The sequence below is a fragment of the Molothrus ater genome, chromosome 1 (assembly GCF_012460135.2).
Source record: "Molothrus ater isolate BHLD 08-10-18 breed brown headed cowbird chromosome 1, BPBGC_Mater_1.1, whole genome shotgun sequence".
In the NCBI taxonomy this organism is placed as follows: Eukaryota; Metazoa; Chordata; class Aves; order Passeriformes; family Icteridae; genus Molothrus; species Molothrus ater.
In genome coordinates this window covers 109,620,576-109,632,366 of record NC_050478.2, presented here as the reverse complement: position 1 = coordinate 109,632,366, position 11,791 = coordinate 109,620,576, and the positions used below count along the sequence as shown (strand labels likewise).

Genomic DNA, 11,791 nt, shown 5'->3' with positions numbered 1-11,791 from the left:
GAACTGGGTTTTGTCCTTGTCTTTTGGGAAAGGACAAGCGATGTTGATTCAGCTTAGGAGGAGTTCCTCTTTCTTCTGTGCATGTGTTGTTTTTCCTTTGTCTTGCAAGCTGCAGAAGGGCATTTCATGAGCTTTTCCTCATTTGTGGAAGGCAGTGAAACTTAGAGGGCTGCTGATGAATGGCAGATGCAGGAACCACAGCTTTGCTCTGGCAGCAATTCGTCTTCCATACCAGTGTCTGCTGACACAGATGACCACATTGTTCACATTTGTGAAGGTCATGACCAAATCCAAAAGTTGAAAAATCAGGGTCCCAGATTAACCTTGAGGAGTTGCCACACAACAGCTGAAATCTATGGTTGTAAATCCATGTTGGTATTAAACTTGTAATTATTTGTATTGCTGTGGTTTATTAAAAAAACCCTCAACCAACCAATTCCACCCCTCCAATAGATAGCTTCTTGTGTGATTTTAGCTAAATTTTAAAATTTTCATTTCAAGTTATGCTGCAGAGGATTGCTGTGAAAAACATTAATTCTGTAACTCAGAAATTTGAACTGAGCGTAAATTCAAATGTGCAGTTGAAGTTTGCAAGGAGCTGGGAATCCATGTTGTAAACTTTCAAGGACATAGTTTAACCTGTAACTACCACAGGGAAACAGCTACATCCCATATTTAAATGACTACAAAGGAAAGTATTGGATTCAATCTGAGATTGCAGCTCTTGCAATTCTATATTCTTTTTCCTCTGTTTTAAACCTACACAGTAATACAAATATTTTATTAACAGATGCAAAAACCCTTTCAAATGAACTTCCTCAGCAGTAGCTGAGCTCAGCAGAAAGATCTAGCTGCATACAAGAATTGCAAAACTTACAAGTTCAGTAAGCTTCCAGACCAAAGGAGTACAAAAGCACAACTGGCAGCAGCAAAGAAACAGCAAAGGGTAGAGGCTAAGTAGTTTCAGCTCCAAATTTTACAGTCATGTTCTGGTTATTCTTACAATTGAAGCAGTGGACATGTCTCATCTATTAATGACTTTCTTACTATTTGTTCTTTTTTCTATTCCCTGATTAGGCCTCCCCTGTCACTTTCCATCCTATACTCTCTGACTTCTGTTCAGACACCATTTCCTTTGATCCACTGCTTTCTCTGCAATAACCAGAGAAACTGGTTTTCAGTTAAATAATTCAGATGGTTAAAACATGGATTTGTGACATTGTATTATCCCTTTGTATTTCTGTCCACTGTCTTTCCCATCTATTTGTACATTGTCAGAATCTGAAAGCAAAATGTTGTGCACACATTGCTAGACTTAGGGTAGGGTGCTACAAGTCACCTATTATATTCCTTCTAATGAATCTTCTGCCTTGTAAATAAAGGTATTTGAATTCTAATTGACTGCCCCAATTTTTAGTAAGAGATCTGGGATACAACACCCTGAGCTGCTGTGTTCATTGAAGATGGGGTTGTTCATCCCTCCGCAGTACTCCAGGCAAGTCTGAGAGGCTGCATCAAAAGGTTCTCAGTCACCGCCCCTGGAGGTGTTCAAGAAATGACTGGACATAGCACTTGGTGCTGTGGTTTAATTGACAAGGTGTTGTTCTGTCAAAGACTGGACTCAATGATCTCAGAGGTCTTTTCCAACCTAACTGATTCTGTGATTCTCTTACCTTGTCTTGGGAGAGCAGTCCATGAGATGGCAGAGCAGCATTAAACTAGTGTGACAAAACTGGTCCTGTAAACAGTGTCCTACTGGGAGAGATCATCCAAAGACAGAGACATTCTAAGCACCACATTTTTAATACTGGGTAAAAAGAAAATTTGTACAACATGTTTGCATTCACTGAGAATAAATTCTGAGCACAAAAATATAAGTTTAGACCTGTTATAATAAAAAAATCCTCCAACACAATTACAATTAAATGAATGATTTGTTGTTCTGTAGTGGCTACTGAAGATTGGTAATAGCCACATGAAATCTGAATCTCTGCCAGAAATTTAAATAAAAATTTGAATCTCTGCCAGAAGGATGTGATGATGGTCAGAATTTTAAAATAATTTTTAACCTCAAGTCATGTGTGCACAGGATCAGGAGTTCTGATCCACTTCACTCTACTGGATGTAACTCATGTAGTGTTCAGAAGTAATAAATCAAGAGGAATGGGAGACAAGCACCATTTTCCCAAATTGTCCGTGTGGAGGTCCTAGTTTTAAGTATCTGTGAAAACATGATTTTGCAATAGCTCTGGGGAATTTCCAAATGTGGATAAGCCATAAATATTGTGGAAGTTTGCTTTCCTCTTGTTCTAATAATCTATCAAAGCAAAGAAACCTTTTTTCCTGCAATATTTAGTAGCTTTTAGATAACATTCCCAGGACTCAATCCTGAACAACAGCAACTTGTATGGCCTATTAGATTTTTTTTCTTAGTGTGTACATGAAAAACTACTTTTTCATTCACAGAGGATGGGTTTTTTTGTGATGTTTACAAGCCCTGTCCCTGGCAGGGTGTTAAAAATCAGCCCCACTACAATACTACTTTTTTGTAAATAACATGTTCAAAATCAATTATTTCACCATGGATTATCACTGTTGTCTTCCAAATGACTTCCTTCCTCAGGTGACAAATGCAAAAGGACTTTGGGTGATAATCCTGCTCTAACATGCAAATCTCAAAAAAAAGGAAAAGGAGCTATTTCATCCCATTTGAATTTCATGCAAACAACTGAGCAGTGACAGGTCTGAGAGAGAACACCCAAAAACTCCTTAATTATTAACAGAGTCACTGAGTGGCTCAGGTTGGAAGGGACCACAGTGGCTATCTGGTCCAACATCCTGGCTCAAGCAGGGTCAGCCCGGAGCACATGGCACGGGATTGCATCCACACAGTTCTTGAGTATCTCCAGTGAAGGAGACTGCAAACCTCTCTAGAAAATCACAGCAGATTCACCCACACTGTCAAGAAGTTCTTCCTCATGTTCTAGTGGAGCCTCCTGTGCATAAGTTAACTGTTCTGGGGGCTTTTGTGTGGTTTTTTGGTGGTTTTATTTGGGATCTTTTTTCTGCTTTTATTATTGTTGCTTTGTTGGGGTGGTTGTCATTGTGGGGGTTTTGTTTCTTTCCTTTTTTTTTTTTTTTTTTTTTTTAATAAAACTGACAGAAGTGCTTTCCTTTGGAGGAGATTTTTGGGGCCAAATCTCAGCTCTTGTCCCACCACAAACCAGCTTCCTGGCGCCAGGAAATCCCCCAGGACAGCTGCCCACCACACTGTGCACAAGGATTTTGTTTAATATCATGCTTTAATGGGCAAAGCTTTAAAAATGAAGCTATTTTGCCCAGTTTGAATGTCTTGCATACACTGACAGATCTGCCAGAGAACACCCCAGCAACTCTTTACTTTTTAACAGAATTATTAGGGTTGGAAGGGGCCAATGGAGGTCATCTAATCCATCCCCCCTGCCAATGAAGAGTTATTTGGTGCAGGTGACAGTGGAATGTGTCCAGGTGGGTTTTCAATGTCTCCAGAAAGGGAAACTCCATGTCTTCCCTGGGCACCTGTTCCAGTGCTCTGCCACCCTCAATGGAAAGCCCTTCTTCCTCACATTGAAGCGGAACTTGTGTTTTAATTTATGGCTAACCATTCATGGCTTTGATGTGTATACTTTTATTCATGTGTGGGGTTTTTGCTTTGGAGTTATTTTGGTGGGCTTCTTTTTGGTGGTTGTTTTTTATTTCTGTCCCTCCCCCTTTTTTTTGGGGGGGGGGGGCGGGGGAGGGTATAATTGTTTTGCTTTTTTGTTGCTGTTTTGTGTATTTTTCTTGTTTTGCTTTGAGGTTATTTTAGGGCTTTAATTTATGGTTGTTGCTTTGGGTTTTTTTTTTTGTTTTGTTTTGGTTTGTATTTTTGTTCTTGTTTTTTTTTTTTGTTTTTTTTTTACTTCCCCCCCTTAGTTTTGTTTTGGGGTCATATTGGCAATTTTTGTTTTGGTGTTTTTTGTTGGGTTTTTTTTTAATTTTTTTGTTTTGTTTTGCTTTGAGTGTTTGTTGTTTTTTACTCTCCAATTTTATTGCTTTGATTTGTTTCGCAGTTATTTTGGCGCTTTTTTTGTTGTTTCGGGGCGCTTTTCCCCCCCTCTATTTTTCTTGCTTCGGGGTAATTTTGGCACTTTTTGTTGTTATTTTTGGGCTTTTTGTTTGTTTTGTTGTTTGTCTGTTTTGAATAAACCCGATAGCATTGTTTCTCTCGTTCCTTGGCCAAACCCGCTTCCCAGCGCCAGGATCCCTCTGGAGCATCCCACGGTCCGCACCGCCCCCCGCCCGGACCGCACCAACTGCCCGCTCCGGGGGGGGAGGGCTGGGTGCTCCCTCACTCCCCCCCCCCGGCCGGCCACCGTCGCCTCCCCCTCCCGGCCCGGTGCCGCCCCTTTGGCCAATCACATGAGCGGGCGCGGGGGCCGCCGGGAGCGGGCGCTCCCCGAGGGGCTCGGCTGAGGCGCAACATGGCGGCGCTCGGAGGGCGCTGAGCGGGGCCCGGGCGGGAGCCGCGGACGGGCAGCGGCCGGGCAGCGGCCAGGGAACGAGAGAGGGAGGGAATAATTCGGAGAACTGCGGAGAAAGGTGGCGGGGCCGTCTCGGGCGGCCCCGAGCGGCGGCCATGGCCCAGTGCGTGCAGTCGGTGCAGGAGTTCATCCAGGACTCGTTCGTGCCCTTGGTGGCCGCGCTGTGCAGCGAGGAGGCGGAGCGGCTCACCCGCAGGAACAACCTCAGCTTCGCCGAGCTCGTCAGGCCCTTCTGCCGCCTCACCTCGGAAGGTCGGTGCCGGCAGCGGAGCGCGTTGTTTACACGGGCGGGGGAGGCGGCGCCGCCGCTCCCTTCCGCCCGCGGCCTCCGGGGGTCCCGCACGGCTGCGGCCGCCGGGGCTGCGCCCGCGGGACGGGCCCGACGCCCCTTCCCCTTCCCGGCGCCGTGGCGGCGGGCGCCCGGGCGGGTGTCACTGGGAGCCGTGACAGGCTTGGCGGAGACACGCGTTTGCCGGGGTTGTCGCGGGTGACAGCTGTTAAGTCAGCTTAGTTTCATTCGGTCTGCGGAACCGGGGAAGTTTGGCTTCTCCTGGAGGCATCCCACGGCTGAAGAGGAAGGTGTCTGTAAATTCAGCTCTTCCAGAGGGATTTTTGTCTTCCATTAAAACCACTTTGCTGTTACCTCCCTAGTACTGGTGCCTGACTCTTGCCGTAGACTACTGGGTTTCACACTTGCCGTAGCCAGGCGTTGAAAGTACGGCTAGTGTTTCAGAAACATTAATCGTGATTTCAGTTGCAGGGCTTTCCTTTCTCTTGCCTGTAGCTTTATCATTTATGCTTTTTTTTTTCTCTTTTCTTTTTTTTTTTGTTGTTGTTGTTGACGTTTCTGTGAGTAAGACCTGTGCAAAGAAGGAGTGGGAATCGAGCTGCTTATGTGGCAAAATGGCCACGTGAAGCAGCAGGAAAACTGGAGAATAACCACTTAAGAGAAACAACGGAGTTTTTTAGCTATGATGCTTTAACTTACTATGCGGAATTTGTTTGTTTTTAATTTAGTAAAGCTATGCATTTCAAGCTGCTGGTCATTACAGTAGTGTGCAGGACAGCAGTTTGCAGAGAACTGCTTGTCAGAATAGTGCTGCAATGACATTTGTCAGGTTTGGTTTCTGACAGACATGTAGCTCAGACTGCAGCCTCTGCGTGTCATGCGCTGAGGAAAGAGTGCAAGAAAATTAAGTTTGTACTGTCATTCTTGTTAGATTTTTGCATTTCTCAAAAAATAGCAACAGCTTAAAAGCTACTTTGTGTTAAAAACTGCCTTAATTTTCAGGTGAGTCTTAGTAACTTATCAACTGTAACTTGTTCATAAATGTTTTTCGTTTTGTTTAACAATGCTTATGAACTCCGTGAGAATGCAGCAGAGATAAAAATAATAAATGCGGATGCTCACATATTTAGAGTTCTGAAGTCAATTATCTCTTTCTTTTAGTGAAAGGCTCTCAAAATGCATCTAGGAAACAAAACCAGGCAGAGTATTGGAAATGAAGCATTCACTTGAAAGGTTAATTAATTCACTTAGTTGCAACTATTTTGGTCCAATTATTGTGACAGTTAAGGAACTTGCAAACCTGAATTATCCTCAGTGTTTCCTGAGTGAAAGTTGGCACAGTGGGTTTTGTTGCTGCACTATTTTGTGTGTATTCTGATCCAGCAGGCCACAAGCCTGAGTCCAGTTCCTCAGTCCAAGAGTGACTTCCTCTTCCTACTGCCTGGGAAAAATGTTACTGCATGCTGACTCTCAGTTCTTGTGTTAGAAGCAGAATGTGTGAGGGTAAGGACAGAGAGGAAGAAAGGCATGATTAAATGATCTGATTGTGGTATAGCAGAATGTGTGCACGTGGCATGCTCTGTGTTTTACTGCTTCTGGTTATAATGTTATTGTTATTCTCATATTATGTATGGTTATGATATTGTGGTGATAACTATTCTGGGATTCTGTGAGGAGCAGTGGCCATAAGGTAAAATACAAGAAGTTCTGCTTCAACATGAGGCAAAACTTCTTTCCATTGTGAGTGGCAGAGCACCAGAACAGGCTGCCTAGGGAGGCTGTGGAGTTTCCCTCTCTGGAGACATTCCAAACACACCCAGGCAGTTCCTGTTTACCTGCTCGAGGTGATCCTGGCTTGGCAGGGAGGTTGGAGTAGATGATCTACAGTGATCCCTTCCAACTATAACAGTTCTGTGATTCTTTAGTTCTGTTTTGATATCTTCCTTTCTAAGCACAATTTTTCTTAATGTGTGAATGGGTGTGAAATGCTGTCCATTTTAAATTAATCTGTCTTTCTTTACTTAGTGGCTATTCCATTGAATTTGTAACAGAAAATTGGATTGATTAGTATTTCATCCCTTTAGAAATAAGCTATCCCTTGCTTATGCAGAAGTTTAAAGTACATGAATAGCTTCTTGAATTCTTCTATAACTTGAAAAGCTCAGTCATGGATTTACTACTGCATTTTTAGAGTCCTGTTACAATACATGTTTTTGTCTGAAATTAGGAATTATGTAGCTTATGAACCAGCTGAAGGCTGTGTGTTTGTCAGCCTTCTTGCTTAGAGAAGCAGTGCAGGTAGGAAATTAATCTACTGATGTATGTGCAAAACAATTCTGATAAACAGGAATTGAGCTGAGCTCTCTACTGTGCACGTGTCAGTCATCCTTCATGTGCTAACAGAGATGTGAAGGACCAGAACACACCATAATCCTTCAGGTAGTGTAAAACCACACACTGTTGAGGTTGCTTAATTTAAGGAGGACAAATTCTGTCTAATTTCAAGTAGAACCCCAAAAAGATATGTAATGTAGACACAACAGGAGCACCCTTTGCACAGTATTTAATCTACTCATCAACTTTGGCCTATCAGTGACTTGCTAATATTGGTGTAGCCATATATACCCTTGCAATACTCAGCAAACTGTGATGGTAGAGTGTCCCAAGCACAGATTCAGGGTGCTCTGTCCTGTAAATTTTAGCCTCTTGACTTCTGTAAGAAAGTCACCTCCTGTTAGTGAAGGAGATATGTTTAAAAAAGTGAAAGGACAGCTTCCCCAAATTTTCAAGTTCCTTTAATAAGGAAACTAAAAGTATACTGAGGATTTTGTACCCTCATATTTATTCTCAAAGTGGCTGTCTTTCTTAACTGTTTTGTTTGTTAGTAACAGCTGATGCCTGATTTAACATGTGTATGCATTGTATAAATTGTGTATATAGGTAGGTTTTCTTTAAAATAGGATCCTGTTTTTAAGACTCTTTAAAAATGCTTATGAACTAATACTGTCTCTGTGGGAGGGAGGATTACAGTACACATGTCAATTAGCAAGTATCACTTTAAGATAGCATTGGTTACGCTTAAATCAAAGTATTTGACCTTACACAGAAAAAAGAGAGCTTCTGATAACTATCTGATTCTAAGCCTTAAATATGTGCAAGATGTAAGGAAGTATAATGGGAACACTGTGCTTATTCGAGCTTAGTGTGATGTTAGGAGTTCCTTGTTCATGTGTATCTTAGCATCTTCAACTTCTGATGAGAAAGATACGTTTCTAATACATGATACTGCTGCCAGTTTTGGCAAAGTTCTTTTTGAAATTATCTTATAAACATTTTAAGAAAATGTATAACACAAGACATGTCTTTTTTTTTTTTTTGTATTAAAACTTCTTAGGGTTCCAAGTATGTCTGTTATTTCAGTCCTTATCATTAAACATATGCCACAGATGTCATCTGTGTTCTGTATGTAAATGTGCTTGCACTTCATTATTATGGCTGTTACGTTTAGGGCAGACAGCAAGGATGAGTTGTAGTGTTACAGCTGCGCTGGTGAAGGCAAACTAGTTTCCTAGTTGTTTGCCACTTCCTTTACATCTGATAATTTCAAAATAGGGTTGATAATTTACCAATGTGATAAGATGAAAGAAGCCCCATCCAAAACAACTGCTTCAGCTTTCTGATAGAATTGCTGAACTAAGTAAAGTTTAGCTAGCACAACTGCCTATTCGGGTGTTGGTAAAGCCTTATGATATACGAGTTCAATCTGAAACTTATAGCTGAAAAAACCCACACAATTTTAGGTTAATTTTGGCAGGATGAGTTTTCTAACCTGCTTTACTGTGTTTTCCCATGAGCTTAAGTGCTGGTAAAGCTTGGGAGTGAATATGTGCTTGAGGAAGGTAGGACTACATGAGTCAAGATTTGAACCACATTAGAAATCTGTTTCAACATTCAAAATGGATTGTGAACACATCTAGTGTGATCTGACTTTAGCTATGTACTTGGTACTTCTTTCTGAAGAGGCTTGTGGAGAAGGTGTGGAGTGCTTTCCAGGCTGGAGCAGATTGAATACTCAGTTTCAGACCTTTATGGTGTGAATCCTGTAGTTAGTTGAAAGATGAAGAAAACACTAAGAATTTTCCTTTGTGCTACCTTTTCTATGCTATACAGGAATTTGTGAAAAAGCATGCAGAGGAGTCGGGCTGTGCTGCGTGGCACATGGTAGCACCAGGTGGCTTAGGCAGCTGTAGTCAGTGTGTCCTGCCTGCACTCACAGTCTGGCTTGCTTGGTGGGGTTGTAGTTTGAAATAGGGTGAAATTACATGAAAAATCCAGCAGGCCCAGAATTGTAGCGAGCGTTGAAAATGTTGTGAACAGTTTTTTAAAACCAGATGGCTTTAGGAAGCAATTTTCACAAAGATTCTACAAAGGAAGCTGTAGCTAAAAATCAGAGAATGGTTAGGTTTAAAGGGACCTTCAGGAACGTCTAGTTCTAAGTTTACCCTGCTGTGGTTAGAGTTACTTTCCATTAGACCAGGTTGCTCACATCCCTGTCCAGCCAGGCCTTGAACTGTTCCAGTGTTAGGGCATCACAGCTTTTTTGGGCAGCCTGTTCCAATGCCTCACCATCCTCATGGTAAAAAATTTCTTCCCAATATCTGATCTAAATCTGCTTTCTTCTTTCAGTTTTAAACCATGCCCCCTTGTCTTGTCACTACGTGCCCTTGTACCTCTCCAGCTCTCTTGAAAGCCCCCTGTAGGTACTGGAAGGCTGCTCTAAGGTCTCCCCCCTTCTCCAGCAACCCCAACTCTCTCAGCTTGTCTTTTAGGATACGTTAATTTTGGATGAATGAATACTATGTTATCCCTGTCAAGTTTCTTAAATGCTATTTATTTGTGTGTGTGGGATTTTTTGGAAACTGCTGATTCCTTGAAACATGATGTGTTGTGTGAAATCCATACATGGTTCTTATGGCTTTTCCATGAAAGTTGATATGTTCTACACGGAAGGGAGTGTATCAGTGTAGATGTGCATGTACTATGTTAGATGGAGTGGATATTCTTACCAACTAAGATCCTATGCTATTCATTAATCAGTCTGCTAGATGAGCCTAATGTTGAACATCAAGTAATTTATTGTTACCACCTTCCCCTCCTCCATTTTTGGTAGTCAAGCATTATGGACTGTGATCTAAAATTGATGATGGAGAAGTTTAGTGGAGCAATCTTTAAAGAGATAATGTGTTGGAAAAAGACTAATTTATGACAACTATTTTAACTCTGTCACACTCCTCAACAAATCCTCTTCTTTTTCCTTTTTAGTTCACATGAGAGATCCTAATAATCAGCTTCACATCATTAAAAATTTGAAGATCGCTGTCAACAACATCATTACTCACCCACCTCAGCCCGGTGCTATTCGGAAACTTCTGCATGATGTTGTGTCTGTCAGTCAGCCTGCTGAAGGACTGGTAGCTAATGTGATCACAGCTGGAGATTATGATCTCAACATCAGTGGTATGTAATGCTATTGTATTTTTCATAATGTAAACTGGAATTGGCTGAGAGATTTCTAGCCTTCATTTCAGCTTTGTGGCATGTACTGAAATTATTCAGAGATGCAGTTTTGAGACATTGCTTTTACTGAAACCTTGGATTTATCGCAATAGTTTTGGCTTTATGTAATGCTGAAAGAGTGGTTGAACTGAATTAATAATTTTAATTTTCCTGGTATTGTAGTTCTTCTCAACTTCTGCGAAATCATTATTTTAATGTAGCCATTAGCGATGCTTTCATTGTGTAATTTTCTTGTTACAAAACTGATACAGTGACTTGTTGCACTTGGCTGGATAAATGTCAGAACTTGGTGTTGGTACTAATGTACAGCTTTATCTTGAAGTTAGTTAGTTATCTTAGTTATCCTAGCTTCTTTTATTTTTTATGATAAAGTCATAAAAAGCTTAAGGAAAAAGGACTGTGAGGAAAGGTGTGTGATTCCTTTGATTCTTTGTCTTTTTTTTTTTTTTTCCTCTGTGGAACTTGTGCTTCATATTTCACTGTCAAAATGACTAGAGTATTCCAAAAATGTTTTTTTTCTCAGATCTCCAAGTGATGAGGTATTGTGAATAATGCTAAATGAGACCTGATCTTAGGAGCTGAGAAGATTGAACTCCTCCCAATTAAGACCCTAATCCATTAAAGCTTCTGAGCATGTACTTAGTTTGAAGCTTGTATGCACTGCCCTATTTAAACATGCATAATTTATTGTATTTAAAGTTCAGCCTGCAGTGAAGAGTTTAGCTCTGCTATAGCAATAGACTGATAAAACTTTGTGAGGATTAGTGACTAATGTTGCTGTAGTAAATTCTTTTTTAATGTTGATAATGGAAAAATGGCATAATCTCATGTCTTGGATACCTAATTTACAAGATACGTCTTTAGCTTGATCTCCTGTGTTGGTTATAAAGCAAAAGACCTGAGCCTGGAAATTTCTTGTTTTTGTGATGTGTTGAAAATCCTACATTTTGTAAAATTTCTGTGCCCTTCTTTATAGATCACATTGGTGAATTGCCATTTTGCTATGAATTTTTTTTTTGATGGAAAGTTTGCTTCAATTTTAGAGATGGAAAAACCCTAAGAAAGCAGAATGATATCAGTGAGGAGACTTTTCCATGAGGTTTTTAATGACCTTAGTTTAGATGTTGAAAGAAGGGAAGAAAAATAGTGGCTATATTAAGCAATGCTTTGTAGTTACAGAAGCAAATATCTCTCCTTTTGTTTTCCATATTTGCTGCTGGAGCCTCAGATGTACAAATTACCGTGTTTGACTATCTTCTATCTCTCAGTGATTAGGTTCCTATTTCCATTCACACTGGCTATATGCTTATTTGGCAGGAGGAGAGGTGTATAAGCTGTTTAAGATCACAAAGAAGGACAAATT

The 11,791-nt window shown here is 41.0% G+C and overlaps 1 protein-coding gene across 4 annotated transcripts in view; it reads left to right on the top strand.

Moving 5' to 3' along the window:
- Window positions 1-4,471: 4,471 nt before the first annotated feature.
- The window catches only part of TRAPPC8 (trafficking protein particle complex subunit 8), a 51,632-nt gene continuing 44,312 nt past the window's right edge, over window positions 4,472-11,791 (top strand). For all 4 annotated transcript variants that reach the window (XM_036404476.2, XM_036404467.2, XM_036404459.2 and 1 more), the window contains exons 1-2: window positions 4,472-4,814; window positions 10,174-10,368. In XM_036404476.2, the coding sequence (XP_036260369.1) occupies window positions 4,658-4,814; window positions 10,174-10,368 (352 nt within the window). In that variant the 5' untranslated portion in view covers window positions 4,472-4,657. The remainder of the gene's footprint in view (window positions 4,815-10,173; window positions 10,369-11,791) is intronic.